At 36.8% G+C, this 21,398-nt stretch overlaps 1 protein-coding gene across 7 annotated transcripts in view; it reads right to left on the reverse strand.

The window, feature by feature from the left end:
* Positions 1-21,398, reverse strand: part of TMEM117 (transmembrane protein 117) — a 516,480-nt gene that overhangs the window by 230,444 nt on the left and 264,638 nt on the right. For 6 of the 7 annotated variants that reach the window (XM_037845384.1, XM_037845383.1, XM_037845389.1 and 3 more), the window contains exon 4: positions 14,828-14,927. The exons of the other annotated variant lie outside the window; for it this stretch is intronic. In XM_037845384.1, the coding sequence (XP_037701312.1) occupies positions 14,828-14,927 (100 nt within the window). The remainder of the gene's footprint in view (positions 1-14,827; positions 14,928-21,398) is intronic. 7 annotated transcript variants of the gene reach the window in all.

Here is a 21,398-nt window from a genome sequence, read left to right on the forward strand (position 1 = left end):
TTCCTAAAATGCATACACTCTTATGGGTTTATTGTCACATCCAGGATTCCTCATAATGATAAATTGATTCTGGAGTCTTCCACTAGGCATCAAATAGGTACCTTAAAACTGATACATACAGGAGGAGGCAGAAGATGGCAGCATAGAGACGAGTGGAAGCTAGTTAGCCCCACTGGAACAACTAATAAACAACCACGAACAACTAGTAAATAATCTGGAATAACTGTTGGAGGACAAACATAACAGTCCACTCATCATACACCAACCTGAATTGGGAGGAATGCCTGAGATCACAGCATAAAATCTAAGTAAAAACTGTGGACCCAAGCCAAGAGACCCTCCCACATGGCAGCCCAAACTGCAAAGCCTTGCTGTGATAGAGAGCAGCACTCTTTTAACAAGTGAACATATCTCAGGCCAGCTCCAACTGAGGTTTTAATTAACAAACGTGGATTGCCCAATATAAGCTACAAATCCCCAACAAGCAGACAGAGGCTTTCGGTGACAACTGACCTTGGACAGGTGGAGGACCTCTCTGGGAGGGAGGAGGAGCCCATAGGCCTGGGTGCTATCTCTGGCCAATGGGTGAAACTGAGGGTGGCCACAGACTGGCCCTGAAGGGGGGGATTTCTGTCCCTTTTTCAGCTCAGTGGAGAAACCTCAGCCATTTTCAGTTCCCAATGCTCTGATCCAGACAAGGGTGGAGATTACAGAGTCAGAGAGACTATTCAAATGCAAATGACCTCTCCCCAGAGGGTGTATCTTCCCTAAGACTAAAGAGGTGGTGCCAAGCTCTACTACCCACCTTCCATTCAGAACCAGACCCCAGAACCTGAAGGAAAACAGCCATGGGCCACATCTCCTTCCACCACTATGGAGTGACAGACTGACAGGTGCCACCTGCTGGGCAGAAAAGCACAGTGGCTTGAGGCCTCACAGGGTGTGTCAGTCTCCTAAGACACATCATCAGGGAAACCTGACACTATTACCTTCTTCTGAGACCTGAGCTCGTTCTGGTCTGGGAAAACCTGATTGGGGTAACCAAGGAAACCAGATGCCTAGACAACAGAAAACTACAATCTACACTCAGAAAAACAAAGTTATGGCCCAGTCAAAGGAACAAACTTACACTTCAACCAAGATACAGGAATTGAAACAACTAATGCTACATCATTTCAAAAAGTTTAGGGGGCATATGGCAAAAGAGATGAAGAGTATAATGAAAACACTGGGCTTACATAAGGTAGAAATCAAAAGTTAAAAAAAAAACTGGCAGAATCTATGGAAATGAAGGCACAACACAAGAGAAGAAAGACACAATGGAGACATACAACAGCAGATCTCAAGAGGCAGAAGAAAACACTCAGAAACTGGAGAGCAAGACATCTGAAAGCCTACACACAAAAGAACAGATAAAGAAAAAAATGGAAAAATATGAGCAATAGCTCCAGGAATTGAATTACAACATGAAATGCAGGAATATATGTGTCATGGGTGTCCCAGAGGAGAGGAGAAGGGAAAAGGGGCAGAAGCAATAATAGAGGAAATAATCAATGAAAAATTCCCATCTCTTAAGAAAGACATAAAATTACAGATCCAAGAAGTGCAGCATACCCCAAACAGAACAGATCTGAATAGTCCTATGCCAAGGCACTTAATAATCAGATTATCAAACTTCAAAGATAAAAAGAGAATCCTGAAAGTAGCAAGAGAAAAGCGATCCATCACATACAAAGGAAGCTTGATAAGACTATGTGCGGATTTCTCAATAGAAACCATGGAGGCAAGAAGGAAGTGGAGTGATATATTTAAGATATTGAAAGAGAAAAACCACCAAGAATCCTATATCTGGCAAAACAGTCCTTCAAATATGAGGGAGAGCTTAAAATATTCTCTGACAAACAGACAATGACAGAGTTTGTGAAAAAGATACCTGCTCTATAGGAAACACTAAAGGGAGCACTACAGACAGAAAGGAAAAGACAGGAGTGAGAGGTCTGGAATACAATTTTGGGTGATGGTAGCACAACAATGTAAGTACACTGAATAAAGATGACGGTGAGTATGGCTGAAAGAGGAAGGTTAGGAGCATGTGGGACACCAGAAGGAAAGAGGAAAGATAAAGACTGGGACTGTATAACTCAGTAAAACCTAGGGTTCTCAACGATTATGATAAAAGGTACAAATATGTTTTTAAATGAGGGAAAACAAATGAATGTCAACATTGCAAGGTGTTAAAAATAGGGTGGGATTGGGGGAAAATACAATCAATGTAAACTAGAGGCAATAATTAACAGAAACATTGTATTATGCTTCCTCTAATGTATAAAGGCAATACACCAAAGCTAAATGCATATGGGGGGAGGGAATGGGGGGGTTGGGACTCTTGGCATTGGTTATGTTGTCTGACTCTTTATTCTACTTTAGTTTAATGCTATCTTTCCTTTTGTTGTTTCCTAGCTGTCATGTTTGTTTGTTTGTTTTTTCTCTTTTTTGCCTTTTTCTTTTGTCTCTCTACCTTCTTTGACTCTTCCTCCTTCTTTGTGGAAGAAATGGAGATGTCCTTACATAGACAATGGTGATGTCCCTCTTGGCTGTAGCTCCTCTTCAAAATGTCACTCTCACCTGCACTGAGTTTCTTCTGTTTGTCAGCTCATTTATATGGCTCCAGTGATTTAATTTAGACCCTGAATGGGTGGGGTAGCACCTCCATGGAAACTATCCAATCAGAGACATCACCCACAGTTGGGTGGGGTGCATCTCCACGGAAACACTCAAAGAATTACAGTCAAATCAATACTGATACATCTGCCCACACAAGATTACATCAAAGACAATGGTGTTTTGGGGGTCATAATACATTCAAACTGGCACACCTGTTATCTGGCTTTTCATTTCTAATGAAGTATTACTATTATTAGTTTCCTTAAAACAAGCCAGGATGTGTTTGATGATCATCCATTTTGTTCTTCCAGCATCCTTCATGTTCTCATCTCATAATGTGTGAGATATGGACAGAAAACAGTGTTTCCATATTAACATGTTTAGATCTGAAAGACAAACAGCTATATAATTGGTAGATGTTATAGTTGTCAAACTTCTCAAATATTTTATACACACCCAGTTAGAGTAGCTGAACTATAAATTTTTGTGACAAAGCTGATACTGAATACACAAATATTCTTTTCCTGTCCCTTTCAAGACACAATTTCAATAGCATCTTCTTTTCAAGGACAGTTTGATGACACAGTGAGGTATAGTTAGTTACAAACTGGCAGGTACATCTAACACCTTAGCAGTCAGGTGTCAGGAGGTGTGGAGAGAAATGCACTGCCAGCCACTTGGTGAATCAACCAATTGTGCCTTGGCCACAAGGTACATGAAGCTGCCAGACCACAAATTGGCAAAATCAGTGGGAAACTCAAAACCACTTATTAGGGTATTATAAAATATTTTTAGGAAATAGTGTGTGCATTTCTGCTTTGGATCATGTAGAAAGTAGTCTAAATGTTCTTGTTAGAGGATTTTTTCATTAATGGTGGTATAAATCCACAACTATTAATTTACCTGATTATTTGACAATGTTTTATTTTCTAATAACGCCTTTAAAAAGCAATGAACTCAAACAAAAAAACAAGTGCAAGTTTAATGAAAGCAAAATTCTGAATTTGTTTTTTCAGAAAGTTGATAGTGAATTTGGAATTTGCAGACAATATTTATTGACATTTAACATCAACTGAGTGTCAGAGTGATATTACTGAACACATATAAACCAGAAGACACAAATATGCTACCTACTGGGTATTTTAAAAGCACTGTCCTGAAGTCTATGATTTTTCACGAGTGGCTGTAGGTGTATTTGCAAATCATCCTGTAAAGCATGACTTTTCTTTTAAATCAAAAGACTGAGTTCTTCATTTTTTGATTCCAGATTTTCTTAAGCAGGTAGAAAAATTGAAACTTTCCCTCTAGTATTTGGCACCACTAGCAGATGAAAAACTCCACTAAATATTTCAATAATACCTATTTTATATCAGTGTCAGATACTTAAAATACAAAATCAGCTCATTCTCAATAATTGCTCAATATTTTTATCTAATTTCTGGAATCAAATTAAAGCTCTTGGTGGTTCATTTGCCAAAGGTGACAGGTCTGCATTATTGTAAATTCTATTGTAAATTCACTTGTAGAGTTTGATATTAAAAATAAATTACTTGCTTTTGGAGTGATTATACAAATACATAATTTGATAAGACGCAGCATAACGGAAGAAATAATGTTCTCGCAAATTAATGGATCTATGGAGGAGAATATAGTTGGAATTGATTGTGGTACACATTTATCTCATAATTGCAACAAATAAGCTGTGAAATTCTACTGTAGCTGTATAATTGGTAGATGTTATAGTTGTCAAAATTCTCAAATATTTTATATACACCCAGTTAGATTAGATGAAATATAAATTTTTGTGACAAAGCTGACACTGAATACACAAAATACTTGGGTATGCAGTGCGTATTTTCTTTCCTTGAAACATATTCAGATTTTTGAAATGTTTGAGACTTTGGAGAATTACTTTGTACATTAGCTTAAGTATCCTGCATTAACAATGAGCTTTTCTAAAAAAAGCAGTTTTCTGAATTTGCTTGCATTTTCTTCAAAATCAATTGGAAATGTTTAATAATATTAGTCAACAAATAGTGAACCAAAATCTTCAGCTTTTGAAATTTTTTAGCAAATTAAAACTATCAGAGGAAAGCATCTTACAAAGAGAAAAACATTGAAATTTATCCTGACCAGAAAATAATAATAATAATAAATAATAATAATAGTGGGGGAACTAACTAATTAATAATTAGTTAGCCTGTAATTGAAACAGCATCAAACTTTGGTAAAGTAGTCAATAATTAAACCTAGAAACAACTTATTTAATGACTTTGGTAAAAATATTTGTAGGAAAACAAAAGGTAGTTTTGAAGGAAAAGAGGACATTGGAGGAAATGCTGGGGATAAAAATAAATTTGGAGTATCCTCAATTTAATAGAATTTTCTCTTAACAGATCCCTTAGCACTAAAGAAGGCATTTTCTCAAAAATATTATGGTCTGTAGAGCTAGTCAGTTGGAGGTGGGGGACAACAACTTCAGAAAGATACTAATGGTTCTGCATTAGACTTTAGGTCTAGGCTAAGGAAGTAATTGAAGTTTCAGAACATGTACCAAGAATAATTATTCTGCTCATTTTTTAAAGTATTCAGATAATCAAAATAAAGGTTTTAAAAAATATTTGCTTTATTGAACATGAATATAGTTATTTTTAGATTTTAGAACAAAATTAATTTTAAAATCTTCTTTGCAAAGATATTTTACAGCTCTACCAATACAGTAAAACCATCTGTCGGTCAATAAATAAATATTTCAACAATTACATTATTTTAATTCTTCTTAGTCCTCAATTAACACCAAAAAGTGTTTCAGTTTGTATGATAAATTCTGAAGTCACTATATACATAAATATTTATTCAATGAATGAATGAGTTTAGATATCCAGCATCTATTGGGCAGAAAATTGTTTCATTTTGCTAATTTCTTATATGAGCAATATAAAATGTATTGTTTTTAAAATCAGCACTTAGATTTACAAAAACTCTTAAACTGATTCTATCAGCCCTTTTTTTTAAAACTGAAAATGCTAAACTGAAATTAGGGTATTTATAGGTAAAGAAAAAGGTACTCAGATCTGGAAAATTACTAGCTTTCATTTCTCTTCAAAAGCTACAGGTTGCTAGTATCGTTTGTGATGTATTTTGAAACCTTTATGAGAGCTACTACTCTTTTCAATTAAAGCAGATGGCTTCTCTCCAGGTTTCCTGTTTCATCTCAAGCACTTGACTTTCATTTAGGCATTACTTCTTGTATATCCCTCTGGTTAGCAGTCAAGAGCAATTTGGGATTTTTAAATTGGCACTTGTGGTGTTCTAACTCTGTGAACTCTGTTCTACAGGATTAAAAGATCTATTGATGTGGACTTTACCTTCCATTTTAATTTTTGTTTGGGGAAGTGGCAAAGTTATTCATTTCATTTTATGCTTAACTAGGAAGTTCAATTACTACCGTTTGATTAACTGACTTCCTTCTTTGGTATCATTTTCACAAAGCTACTTCAGGATTTTTCATTGAGCAACTAGATAAAATGGTGAAAGATGCACGGTCAGGCCCCGATCTGGAATAAACTTCAATACATTTTGTCAGCCAGGGAAAAGGAAATTCTTTATTTCCTAATTAGCCATCAGATATATAAGAACAGAGAAAGATAAATGCCAAACGTATGGGTTTTAAGAAAAATCTTTCTTAACCATTCATCGTCAAAATATTCCCCCTGTTCATTCAAATACTTCAATATCCTAAAACATGACAAAATGGCTTTTATAAAGCAACAGCAATAGAACATAAGTACAGGGTACTTCATTGCTATGAATTTCTTTTTGACGTTTATAGAACATTTAACTACAACTGTGACATACACTATGAAAATAAAGATCTTTAGTTTTCTAAAAATCCTTGGGGCAAACAACTGCTAAAGGATAGCAATTTCCTATAAACAAATTAGCAGTTAAGTAACCAGGAATTGCAGTCTCTATCTTAAGCACTGATAGTATAATATAAAGCTATTCTTTTACTTTCTTCCAGTCCTAGCAATAAAATGCTTTCATTCACCTATGTTTGTCAAAAGCGATTAGGAATAAACAGCTGAATTTTCTGAAGTTGAAAAGTAAAGGTGGGATGCGATGTGGTGTCACTTGTGACTAAGAAGATATGAACTGTCCTCTATCTGGCTGATGATGACGGAATTTAATAGATTTATTGACACATTTGTGGGAAAAAGTATCTAACCGAATTCTATGACTATATTACATGTCTCAGTAAGTTTTGATGAAATATTCCCAAGAACTTTATTTAGCCTTACAGGATGATATAGTAGTTGAAAGCATAGACTTTGGAGCCAGGTTGCCTGGGTTTAAATCTTAGTTCTGCAACTGAATAACTGTGTGCCCTTGGGAAAGGCAATTCAACTTCTCTAAACTTCAGCATCCCTACCTGTAAAATTTAGGTTGTAATAATACTTAATTTTTAGGGTTATTATGAAAATGAAACAAGCTTCTCTCTCTCTCTGTCTCTCTCTCTCTCTCTATACACACACACACACACACACACATACAGATACAACCATATATGTGTTCTAAATATACATATTGGAATAGTGCTCTGCCCACAGTAGGCACTAAATAAAAGGTAAAAAATGTATAAGGGGAGTAACTCAACTACTTTTAAAAGTACTACAATGCACATAGCTTCATTTATCAAATTCTAATATAAACCAATCTAGACTAATCTAAAATTAAAAACCAGCAGTCATTTTATATTGTTGACTTTAAGAGAAAAAAAAAATCAAACATCAATGTCTCCTGGCCTTAATTCAAACTTCTTCAGGCAAATGATTGATAAATCATGCTCTAAAAGATGTGAAACAGTGGTAGCATTGTGTTGAGAAAATCATAAAGAATATGTGGACAAAGGGAAAAACCTGTCTTGAGGATATATAAACCAAGTAATAGAAATAAAGTATAATAGAGTTGAGAGAAGCTAACACTGAGCTGGGAATGTAATGTCTTTCCATAAGAGATTTCCTAAGCGCCTTTTATACCTTACAATAGTTCAATTCAATACATAAATTTTTAATAAATGTATATAAATTACAGACAGACATTTTTGATAGACATTGAAGTTAGTAACTTATAATAAAAGTCAAAATTGGGGTTTCTATTCTTAAATATCTATATGTTATACTACAACATTTTACTCAGAAATCCTTTTGTATACCATGTCATATTCTATTACTACCTTTAAAATCCAAGAATCCTGAAAATTAAGACTCTTGATCACCATATATGATGCTATCTGAAGATTGAAGTTTAGACTCTCCTGTCTTATTAATATTTTAGTGAGAACTTATTATTTCAAAGGGACATGAAAACACAAAGCTAAAATATTTATGGATATATTAAAATATTTATACTTGTGAAGGCAAAGACCATATTTGTTTCCTATGAATTTCCTAATAAATAAGGAGGAAATGTAAAATATAATTCTTCTCTTATGCTCTTCGCTTCAATCAAATGAGCAAATAGCCTGGCAATCTTTTTTCTGGATTTTGTCTGAGTGGGAGGCACTATTGGTGCCCTGCCCACATGTTCTTCACCTGCTGGTGTGTTCCATCTCCCAAAAACATAACACCAGCCTGGTGGCTCAGTCCGAGGGTAGTCTTTCCCTGAGACTCTATGTACACGCAATTGCTCGGCACCTTCCCCTTCCCTCTCCTGCTTCTCTCAGCTCCTTACAGGTTTCCCTGGAGAGCACTTCCTCAATAAATCATCCGCCCCCCAAATCCCTAATGCATGCTGTTTTTCTGGGAAATGTGACTTAAGATGGCATTTTTACAGAACGATAGTATTTTACTTAATTCAACTCTTGTTCCAGTTTTCCTTTCATTGTAGAAAATAATGAAATGCAACATACAAATGTACCAACATCGTGGTTAACTAATTAGAAAGCAGACTGAAGTCATGAACTAGCTTCAATGAAAAGGCAGAGAAAGAAAGCAAAAGAGAGAAACTCAGAGTGGTGCTGGGCTCCTGGATCCAGCTCTAGTGGTGAAGTGCCTGCTTTGTATCCCACCCATTTGTCATATACACTTGTTCAATGAGTTTGCTAACTCTGATCCTTCTACTTCCTGTTTCACAGTTCAAACTCTTTTCCGTTATAAAGTTCAGTAAAGTTATTATTGCTACTTTATTTCAGATACTACATCAAATTCAATTATGCTTTTTATTCTGACATTTTGAAATATCAGTGGAAGAGAAATAATTAGAAAAATGGCATTGATCATAATATGAATTGTCAAACCCAATTCCAGACAGAATAACAAGCTAGATGTTATGTCAGTTATACTCCAGGAATTGTTCATTGACAGATTTCTGCAAAACAGCAACATTACTTTTAATTTAATGAAATAAAAAAGATGTAAATAAGCATACCTCCTTCTTAATAAGTGTACAATAAGTGAAAAATGGCAATTAAAAACTTCTCATGTTTTAGCTTTGCAGATATCTATAATTATAAAATTTATTTCATATTTTCTATATTTAAAATAGAGGGAATACTTAACTCTCAAACACTGTGGAAGTATTTCATCCCTCTGTTCTGTTTTAGATTTGTATATAAATACTAACCCAGAAGGGGTATAAATTACTCTCAAGAGTACACCATTCTTTAATTCTTTCTGCTTCTCCACTGAAATTTAACCAATTTTCTGTCTTAAGTAGTAATCATTTTTTATTCAAACAACTGAAGAGACATAGCCCAGCTTCCTTCAGTCCCCAGAGCCCTAAGCAGTGTCCATGCTGTGCTTTTGAGCAATTCTGATCTGTCTTTTTATTTTTTCAATAAATACTTATTGAGTACCAACTCTGTGCCTGGTAGTGTTGTGTGCTCAGAATAAAATTGTGGATATCATTGACACTGTAACTCCCCTCAACAAGTTTATAGTCAAAGAAGGGGAAATCTTTCATTAATATTTATGGAGCTCCTATTCTATGCCAGATTCTGTATAAGGTATGCGGAATTGTGAAGATGATTGACGTTGTAACTCCCCTCCAAAAGCTTATAGAATTAAGGAAGAATTATGGTTTTAGCTTTGGATCTTCAATAAACACCGTATTTTGAAACAAAGATAATAGCAACATAAATATGAATAAATATGTATATATATCAAGTAAAATATCACTCTGAAGAAACAGAAAATGTGTGAAACTAACCCAAAATTTGTCACTCAAATATCTGGAGAGATAATGTAGTATTCATACATAAAACAGTCATAGTTAAAATAGAAGGGTAAAACATATCTTTTAAAAACACCTTTGTAAAAATCATATGCTTGCTGGATCCTCAATAGGGAAAAACGATAATACAAATATTAAAATTTTCTTTCTTGTCATAATTCAACTACAAAGGCTAGGTTTTATTATTCCAAAGGCAATTCCACAGAGAGGCATTGACTAAGCTTGTCTGTTTGTAATGGAACTCCAAGTTTCAAGGAAAAAAAGAGCCTGAGAAAATCACACAATTTAAAAAACAGATGGTCATTATAACAACCTGAAATAAAAGCAAAATCACCTGGGTGAACAACTAAATTGTTTTATGTGGTGTCTATGCCATTGCTCCCCGGTAGAACCTTTGTTTGTAGTGACACGTGTATATAAAAACCACTGACAATCCCGGGAATAGGATGTCAATGCCAGGCAATGCCCAGTATCAACTGGGAGCTGATGCACAGGGTAGATGTTGACTATACCGTACATTCCTATGATGAAGGACACCTTCATGATGACTTTGGTATTCAACCTCAGAGTTGTCTCCCCCTTAGGTCCTAGCTCAACTTCTAGTGCCCTCCCACCTCCGCCATCCGTAACAATGATCCTCAAACCTGAATCTGATATCCCTATCACTATCATGAGCCATAACTTTTATAGCTGTAAAAACAAAGCAACTAGAACAGGAGGAAGCAAGGTCTGGGAAAAGGGAACAGTTGGGTACAGACAAACAGGAATCACATTTTCCCACTGGTGTTCAATCAGGAGCAGGAGCAAATGCTGTCACAAAGTCCTCAGAATCTTCTGCTACTTTAGACCGCAGCAGAGACTGTGACCTCTGCCTTCCGAATGGGGAATGGTAAAACTGGAGCAATGTGCTGTGGGCCTGGCAGTTGCGCCTCCAGCTCCTTGCTGAATGGCTCAGATTCTGGAAAAATGTGTGGATGCATGAAAATGGTGTCACATGTGACGCCCAGTACTTTTGTTTTACGCATGTCCTCACGAAGTAGCTCCTCCCTGCTCCTGTCGCTGCAAATGCCAGCTCAGTGCTGCACTGTGTCATTTTGACTTCATGCATTTCTTTTATAATTAAAAAAAAAAAAATAATAACCCATTTGACAAAAAAATTGGAAACCTTAACCCTGCCTTAGATATCGCTTTTTCTCTGCATGGTGTGTGATGCAAAGCCAGGCAGTCAGGACCACCGAAGGAATCTGACCTAGCAGAATCTGATGCCAAGCAGTGAGTGGCCAAAGATCTTTGTCAGATTGGTTGATATCAGCCTTGCCTTTGGATCATGTCAGTCCTTAATGCACCTTTTAAAACCATGGAAACTTTCTGAATTATTTCCCGAAAAGCATCCTCCATTTCATAAATTTATTAAAAGGCACACTTTTCTTGGAAATGCAACTAGTCACTTGCTTTTCCATGACAGTCACCTTCATCATTGATATTCACTTCATGATGAAAATACTAAAGACAAATGAAGGTCAAAGCTACCTTAGACTCCTCTCATGAGAAAAACTATTATTTTTAAAACGCTATCAATGCACACATATGTAGGCATATAAATATTTATACGGAAAGTCGCTGCCTAGTCAGTGAATAGAAATGGGAATAGAAATGATGTGCTCTGGGAATCCTCCCCGTGTGACTATACTTTCAAATCAGGAGAGCAATGTTTTCTTTGCTATTTCCATCCCTGTGTCTAATGGGGAAATGTCAACATTTCATATAACATTAGCAGAAAGGGACTTTGGATTCTCATTCAGTTTACAGAAAGGAAAAGATGAGAGAGGGCCCAGAAGGTTAAGTGACCTAAGATTCCATTGCTGGGTTAGCCTAGAACACAGTTCTCTTGACTCTCAATCCAGTCCTATTTCTGTCATTTGAGCAGGATTGATCAGATCAATAATTTATGGTAAGCAAAAGGTAAAACTTTATCAGGTAATTTAGTAGGAATTGAAGGCAGTAAAACAGTACGTTTAGGAGAAACTCTGAAGGTCAGCCAGACCTTGGAGCTAGAGAAAGACACAGGCTGAACCATGAAATCATTTGCATCCCTTTAACCACAGAGTGTGACAGACAAGAGCACGGTGGGAATCCAGCCAGAAAGGGTTAAAGGCCTTTGGTCAAAGCTGCATCTAGCATTTGCCCTTCAAGGTGACCCTAGCAAGTGGGCCCCACTTTATGGTTAAAAAGAAAGGAAGGAAAAAAAAATGCCTAATAAGAAAAAACAAATAATGTAAAAAGTAAATGGGCCAGAGCTGTATATGGCTATCTTGAGGGAAATTTTGAGGAGTAAAATGGAATTGAGTCACAAATAAATAATCATGTTGTAATGGGAAAGAAAATGATTTACGTATAAAATGGTTGACTTGAGCCTTACTCCAGAGTGAGTTCCTAGGTCCTGCTGACCTATTGCTTCTCCCTGACTTTCATCAGGGTCAGGGTTAGATAAAAGTCAGGAAGGAATGTACCCATATCCTCTTAATCTATCCTGATATTATGATTGGAAGAAAGTTCCAGACACAGGGTACCCAGGTCTGGGATAGGTGGGATGCTCGTGGCACTCCAGGCAGCCTGAGTCTTGGGTGGAACCTACTCTTGCCATCACCCCAAGGGACTGGGCTCAGCCAAGAAGATGAGAGATCCAAAAATGTGAAAGATAGAGCACTTATTTCTCTCCTACACTTTACCATATTATGAAGTCCTGTCATAGGTCAAGACACTTAATCTTGACTTAATCTGTGTGATGGTTAGGTTCATGTTTCAACTTGGCCAGGTGACCAAGCTGTCTGGTCAAGCAAACACTGGCCTAACAATTGCTGTGAGGACATTTGAGGCTGGCTGATAAAACAACAGGCTGGTTTATGGGATCATCAGTCAATTGACTGCAGCTGTGACTGATGACTCATCAAAGGCTGTGCCTTCCACAATGAGAGAATGCAATTGGCTGGATTTGATCCAATTAATCAGTTGAAGACTTACAAGCAAGACAGATAGAGGACCTTCACTTCTTCGGCTGCCCAGTGAAGCATTTCCTGAGGAGTTCGTCGAAGTTGCTGGTTCGTTTCCTGAGGAGTTCATCGAACATGTTTGTCGAAGATCCCAGTTCATTGCCTGAGGAGTTCATCGAAGTTGCTGGTTCGTTTCCTGAGGAGTTCATCGGACATCTTCCTTGGAGTTGACAGTTTGTTGACAGCTCTACAGAATTTGGACTCGTGCATACCCACAGTTGCGTGAGTCACTTTTACAATTTGATAATCAGAGACACCTCTCATTGATTCTGTTTCCCTAGAGAACCCTAACTAATACAATCTGTATAGGTCAAGACACTTACATAGAATCTGTAACACAGGTAGGAGCTATTCAACTCATTCAGGAAATATGCAAACTGAGGCTGAAGAGCTGTATATCATTTGCAGAAGGCCAAATCATAAGTGGTAAAGTCACCAAGAGAATCCAGATTTCTGAACTTTTGATCTAGTTCTCTTTTCCATTTTATTAAGGAGATTCACCAGAGAGTACAGTCAAAATCACAATCCATAATTAATACAGAAATTGTCTAAAGGGAGCTCCTCAAATTTCAAGGAAACTACATTTTTCAAAGTTTTCCATTCTAAACATTTTTTTTCCTCACTGGAAATGGAAATTTTTGACATGAGGTAGCCTGGTCTTAATGTCTGGTCCTGTTCTCATTTCCAGTGATTACAAGTAAAATAAATCATTTTTCAAGTTCAGATTTTAAAGTTAATGGGGTAGATACATCTGGTAATTTGTTCTGTTAACATTCTAATAATGAACAGAGGTGGGAGGAGGCTCAAAGGCAGGCTGTACAAAGCCCTTTTATGATTAGTTGATACTCTTCCAGAATGACAGAATAAACAATCAAGATATAACTGCTTCCTATTCCCTGAAAACACCTGTTTCAGATAAGAAGCAAAGTTAGCAATAGAAATAGCAGTAACTGTGTTGTGACAACTACCCACAGTATCCGGGATACATCTGTAGGAACATGAGCCTGTCAAGTCTTGGTTAGGCACCAGCTTTCCTTTGCTAGATCTCTGGAATGACTGTAACCTCATTTGCAAGCAAATGGAATGACAAAGTTAATGAGGATGAGCTGCACTTAATGAAAGGTGTCAATGAAGGTTAAAGTTTTTAGCCTTTATGGAAATTAGGTTCTTCACACTCTGAGGAGCTCTCATACATTGATAGGATCTAGAGACTTTTGGTGGCAAACTGAATTTTAGTTTAATTAACCCAATTGTTAAAAACAGAAGTTACCCTTGACAAATGAGCTCAGTATAAGACATGGTCTATTTGTTGCAGGCTTATAATAATAATTACTAATAATGCACAAATGAGATTAAAACAGACAACTCTTAGAACTTTAATTACCATTAAGTTAGTAGGTTCAGTGAGGAAGACAAATTTAGAAAACTATTTTAAAAGTCCTTAAAGAAGTTTCATATGGTCTTCTGAGAGGAGCCAGACCACATTCCTTACCTGAAAATTGAACATGTCAAAACACAATGTTCTTAGAATTATTCAGATCATCATAGGAAGAGTTTCCTAGTAATTGTCTGAATGTGTATTCACTTGTATGTACACATACACCCATATTTGCACACAGACATCAATACATATGTGTATATTCATAAATAAATATATCTCTGTGGAGAACCATTATTAATATTCTAATTGCATTTATTTTTTTCCCTAAGGTTAACTGATATTGCATATAATCTGTAGATTTCTCTTTACTCATAAATCTGTTGCACTGGAATAGAGGTAATTATTTTACTCAATCATCAAAAGCAGTGTCTGTCCAACATTATGAACGTGTCTTCTCTCTGATGTTTGTTCAAAATGGGTGAAGTTAAAATTTTCTTACCATCCAAGCTGTGACAAAGTCCCCCATCCAGGTCCCTACTGCAGCTAATTTCATGAAACTTTCATTTCGGATGCCCATATAGTGTGTAATGATATATGCTCTGTGGAAACAAACACACAAGACATTGTCCGGACTCAGAGAGCCATATAGTCAAAGTCTTCTGCTTCAGCAACACACAAAAGGACGTTCCCCCTCTCAACAAGCTTTCCTGACTTTGTGTCTTCATATGTGCTTACAAATCTGAAAGGCTAAGAAGAACTCTGAGGGTGTCTGAGTCAGTTCCAATTAGATTTGAAGACTGGATGTGGCTATACCAATTACCATGTGTGTTTCACTTTTGAGCCGTAAGACTGACAACAGCTTTTAGAAAATCAAACAGAAATACTCAGCAAAGGCTTCATTTCATGCTCACTCAAGGATAAGCAGAGTGGAAACATTCCTGAATTAGAGTAACTTGAAAGGGAAGAAAAGAGCTAACATCCCTTCAGTTCTGTCAAGTAAGAACTATTGAAAAAGTATTGGGACCAGACTTTGGATATATCATACTTGAATCATGTTCAGAATTGTGTCAAGATTTGAGAGAAATTTCCCACAATGAAGCGATGCAAAATTTGATTCAAATATATATGTTTAAATTATTACTTAAGTAAAAATAACCAGAGGATTTAATCTTATCACTTTCTTTATGCATAGCTAATTCTTGTTTTCTTGCTATAATGCAAATGCATATTCTTCACAGCTCAGGGTTTTAGAACTTCAATTGAGGGAGATACAGCTGACTATTAAATACCAGTAATAAGATTATGCTTATTGTTTACTAAGCAATTGCATTCCCAGTTTCTCATCTGATATTCAAGAAAAACTTAAGTATTATTTTTTCCACTTTGCAATTTCTCTGAGAAAACTGGTCCTCAGAGAGGTCACCTAAATTGTCCAACAACACACAACCAACAAATGGTAGTTAGAAATCAAATTCTCCCTCTCTTAATTTTCATTTTAAGTTTTCACTCATATATTTTTTACTTTAAATTTTGTTCCCTTTCTTAAATATGATCATGCTTATAACATTCAGAATATTAGCTAAACTTGCTTCTTTTAGATTAACTTCAAAAAAATATAGAGAAGGATATTTTCGCATTTACCTGTTAAAACCATGAAAAGGCATATTTATTAAGTCACGGAGAGGTAAACCACCTCTAAAGCAGTTTTCATCTGGAGTTACTGCAGGTCGTTTTGTTATCCACAAAATAATTTCTACTTAACAACAAAATCAAACTTATGAACTCTTAAGCAACTCTTTCTCCACATGCTAAATTCATTCACCTACTTGGGAGGATCTCTGCAAATGCCTCAAGATCTCACTCCAAAATTCTGGATCTCCAATACCATGGGTTTCCAAAATAGCAAAAAAATTTATAAGTACCATGTATTGCATGCTTACAGTGGGTCAGAAATTATAATTAGCACTTTAAATACAGTATCCTCATCTACTCTAACATAAACACAATGAAATACATTCTTCTTCTTTCATATATGGAATTGAGGCTTCAGAGAGTTCAAGCAACTTCCTCAAAATCAAGCACCTAGTAGATAGACAGGATTTCATTATAAATTCAATTGTTCTCAAACCCAAGCAATTAACCACCATGCTATACCTTTTTCCTATAAATGCTAGTGAAGATATAAAAAAAAATAAAAACAATGTCTACTTTCTCACCTGTATTTTAGTAAACAACAAACCCCAAGACCTATTTCCTTTGAGGATAATTCATAAAAAGTCAACAGTAGCATCCAGAAGCTGCAACTCCTCAGAGCTACCCCCAAGATTTGTACTCTCACTCACATCAACGCTTACCAATCAAACTTTCAAGCAGCAGCCTACTTGAAAGTTCCCAGATTAACTTGATAGATAGTTTGTGTTACTCAGTTCAATACTACTATCACTGAACAACTCTTGGGCAACGAATTCAGGGAGTTACCTGTGGTAATTGTCCAGCTCTTTCAATGATACCTATTTGGGAGAACTTGCTCAATAACACAGTCCTACTTGCCCATTTCCCCAATTAAATCTAGAATATAGTGGGTTAGTAAGGAAATTTCTGGTACATTCTGTATGGTTGAATATACATGTATAAGAGAAGGTATCATTCTTTTATTCCAGTATCTAAAAATAGAGGTGGGATGGATAAACTTGCAACAGACTGAGAATCCAGCCAGGAGCAACTAAAAAGCTATATAAAATACAAAAATGACAAAAACAAAAACAAAAAAAACCCTCTTTTTAAAGGCATCAGAAAACTGATGAAGCAATGAGGACTTCAGAGGCCAAGATACCAGACAGAAGAGAATTGTAGAAAGGTTAGCTGCTTTTTCTCTGGGGACATATGCTGATTCTGCAGATAAGGCAAGAGGGGAGAATCCGGGCTTTCTCTGGACAGAGAGCAATGTCAGGTGACAGGAGAGACAACATTAGAGACTTAAGAAGCCAAGATCCTATTGCAAAAGGAGGGGCCTAGAATTGAGCAAGACACTGCTGACTTTCCCATCTAGACATATGCCAAATTCTGAAGTTGTGCAGGAGGGAGGCTAAAAGACTAAGCAGAGAGTCTCTGAAAAGCAGAGTGAAGGTTTGGCAGCTTCAGCTATTCTAAGAAGACTAGTATAGTTCAGAAACTGCCAATGGGTGCAGCCCAAGAGGATACATGGGACTACCGAAGGCTGTACCTTAGGAGTAGAGCAAACCAGAGATGAACGGAGCCTTGACAAAACTGTCAATCAGCCTTTACCCAGTCCATTCCATGACTAGATTAAGATGATCAGCTTTCACTCTGCATATCAGAAGAAAGGGTGAACCTTTTTTGGAAGAATACAATAACAGTGTATCCTCTATGTTTTTTAATATATAACATCTGCCATTCATTAAAAACTTACTAGCATATTAAGAGACTGGGCTATGTCATTAAAAGCCAAGAGAAAACACAAAATTTAAAACTAGAGAATAATCTTCATAAGGGCACTCACTGTTGAATCCCTGGTACCTAGAACATGGCCTGCATATAATAAGTGGTCAATAAGCATTTGTTTAATTTATGAATGAATGAAGTGACACAAATTATTCATATCCATTTCCATATGTATGTCAAACCCTAGAAACATCAGTAAAATGAGATTGAATCACTGAGAACTTTGTCACGAGAAAGATAATAAAATTGTTTCTTAATTGCTTTGTGTGTTCACATTGTTTCTCCAACCAGATCTTTATCTCCCTGACTGCAGAACAACTGTCCTTTATTCACCTAGAATTATATCTCAGTACAAAATAAGGAAGTCCCCTCCCTTGTGGCTGTGGACATATGGTGTGTACTAGATGTTATGATAACAATGCAGATGAGATAGCATAGATAATTTATTAAATAATTAATATATTTTAAATGGGTTTGTCAAGTGAAGAATGATATATAAAGGTTAGTAGTCATTGTTATTTTTGCTGCTTTGGATCAATGGGAGGCAGAATTACAAATACCCAGACCTGCCAATAAAAATTCTCATCTACTAGTTCATCGATTTGCATATCCATTCACATTTAACAATGTTTCATGCTCATATTGTAAAGGACAGAGTATGCATATATTCCAATCAGCAATTTCAACCACATTGAATATCACATTGGACTCTAAAAGTGTAAAACAGTGGTGCTTCATACCTAAAGGTTTGGGGGAGTGATTTAGAATTCAATTTTATTTTCTAGGCAGCACCATTCAAGTTTTAGCTTTGTTTGATGTTTTAGCTGATTTTTTTCAACTATTCATAGATCATCTGTTTCTTTTGTTTTGTGCTTCAGTTTTTTATTTCCCCTGTGCATAGATCTAGAAAATCTTGTATTTCTACCAGTCTTTAAGGTAAATATAGATCATTGATACTATTGCTCTGCCTTTAACAATCCTAAATGAATGACTTTTCAGACTATAACTTCAGTTTTTATTTCTTCTTGATATTTCAAATTTACTGTTAAGTCGATAGCAAATGTGTAGAAACGTCAACATATAAGAACTGGAAAAGGTTCGTAATTATCACAATAACCTGAAAACATGAGCTACCAAGACTATTATATTATACCTGGTGAGATCTAGCCATAACCAAATAGCCATAACCAAAACAGACTCTAACATGGGCTACATAGTCAATGAAACTATAATACAATGAATCAGTCTTCAGGTGAGTGTCTTGGTCACTACCAACGAAAGTTCCAGTTCACTTTCGTCTATTACGCGTACTTAATTGGATGCAGCCAAAGCCAGGTGATTTAGGGGTATAGTCCCTCCAAAAGTTGAAACAGGAGGCAGTAAACATAGATCGCCAAGCCAATATGGTGTCATGCTTCACTGAAGATCCATCTGTGGCCAGCTGGTTTCATAATGTCACAGCTGTCTCTCCCAGTCATGAATGGCAACGTAAACAAGATTGGGGGTTTCATACTCAAGTAAATCATGGATAAGGAGCTGACTTACCTGAGTACCAGCATGCATTAAACTAAAGTGAGAAATCTCAGTATTAGGGCATTGGGGTGAAAAATTGTCACTAAAAAAGGCCAGGAATTACACCTACATTCACTTTATTAATCTTTACTCAATCTCTCTGTATCTATAATGAAATGATTAACAGTTTTTAATCCACTCCCTTAGTTAACTATTACCAAATAGTCACATTTACTGATTTTGCTCAAAATTCCTAGTTCTTGACAACTGAAAGACTCTGCTGAAGCTGAATACATGAAGCTATGAATGGGACAGGATCCATTTGAGTGTCAAAAATGCTTCAGACAATTGTTCAAACTAGCTTGGAATGATTAAAATTGCATTCTGTTAGCAGACTAAATATTAAGGTGTCAATTCTACCCGAAGTGATTTACAGATTCAATGCAATCTTAATCTTAATCAAATCAGCTGCCTGCTTTGCAGAAATGGAAAGCCAATCATCAAATTTATATGGAAGGGTAAAAGGCCCCAAATAACCAATTCTATCTTGAAAAAGAATGAAATTGGAGGACTCACACTTCCTGATCTTAAAACTTATTACAAAGCCATAGTAATCAGAACAGCATGTTATTGGCATAAGGACAGACATATAGATCCATGGAATCGAACTGAGAGTTTAGAAATCAACCCTCACATTTACAGCCAACTGATTTTTGGCAAAAGAATAGGGGAAAGAATAGTCTCTTCAACAAATGGTGCTGGGAAAACTGGATGTCCACATGCAAAAGAATGAAGGTGGACCCCAACCCATACTACATATAAAAAAATCAACTTACAGTGTATCATGGACCTAAATATAAGAATCAGGACTATAAAACTTCTAGAAGAAAATGTAAGGAAGCATCTTTAGGAGCTTGTTTTAGGCAACAGTTTCTTAGACTCTTCATAAAGCACAAGCAGCAAAAGAAAACAATAGATGAATGGAACCTCATCAAAATTAAAACCTTTTGAGCATTAAAGGACTTTATCATGAAAGCCAAAAAAAAAAAAAAAAAAGACAACCTACTCAATGGGAGAAAATATTTGGTAACCACATATCCAATAAGAGTTTAATATCTAGAATATAAAAAGAAATCCTACAACTTAACAATAAAAAGACAAACAACCCATTTTTTTAAATGGACAAAAGACTTGAATAAACATTTCTCCAAAGCAGAAACCAAAAATGATAGGAAAATATACTCAACAACACTACCTATTAGGAAAATGCAAATCTAAACCACCATAAAATACCATTTCACAGAGAACCTAAGATGGCGGCTAGGTGAGACAGGGCAAAAAAACACTCTGTGAAAAATGCTAGATAAAAACCAGAAAGTGACCAGAATACCAGTTCCAGCGATGCACCAGCTGGACAAGGTCTGCTAAAACCACAGGGACCATGCACTTGGTGAAACCAGGAGTCTGCATTCTGAAACGAGTGAGTAAGCTGGCTGAAAGTCCTGTGGCCGTGCTGCAGTGTGGGGAAACTGAGGGTTGGCGTTTGGAGATGGACTAGTTCTTTTTGAAAAAAAAAAAAAAAACCCTGGAGTGGCTGCAGTTACCACAGTGAGAACCACACAGTGAAGCACAGCAGGAGTGGGCTGTGCTAACCTCTCGGTGTCTGGCATGGAGGATAGACCACTGCTGATTCCCTCAGGCCAGGGGGGCAGAGGGAAAGCCAAAAGGAGAAAGAAACCGCACTGCTTGCAGCCGGCTCCACGGCAGGCTGGAGATACTCCTGCCGGGGGCTGTACCCACAGCCCAGAGCAGTGTCAGGAAACCTAGTGTGATGGAGAGTGTATCCCATGGCACCACACACACGCCACAATATTGGCTGTGGACAGTGGCCTTGGGTGCATACACAGCTAGTTGTCCCAGAGCTGGGAAGGCAGAGCTGTGCAAAAAGTGGGGGGGGGGGGGGTTGAGATGCCTCATTCAGCCATCTTTGCATCAGGCTGGGAGCGCCCCTGCACAGCCTGGTGACCCGGGGCTTCCGTTGAGGGATGGCATGCACTTGTGACGTAGCACAGCCTTCCCTCAGCAGAGGTCCTGGA

The sequence above is a fragment of the Choloepus didactylus genome, chromosome 8 (genome assembly GCF_015220235.1).
Source record: "Choloepus didactylus isolate mChoDid1 chromosome 8, mChoDid1.pri, whole genome shotgun sequence".
In the NCBI taxonomy this organism is placed as follows: Eukaryota; Metazoa; Chordata; class Mammalia; order Pilosa; family Megalonychidae; genus Choloepus; species Choloepus didactylus.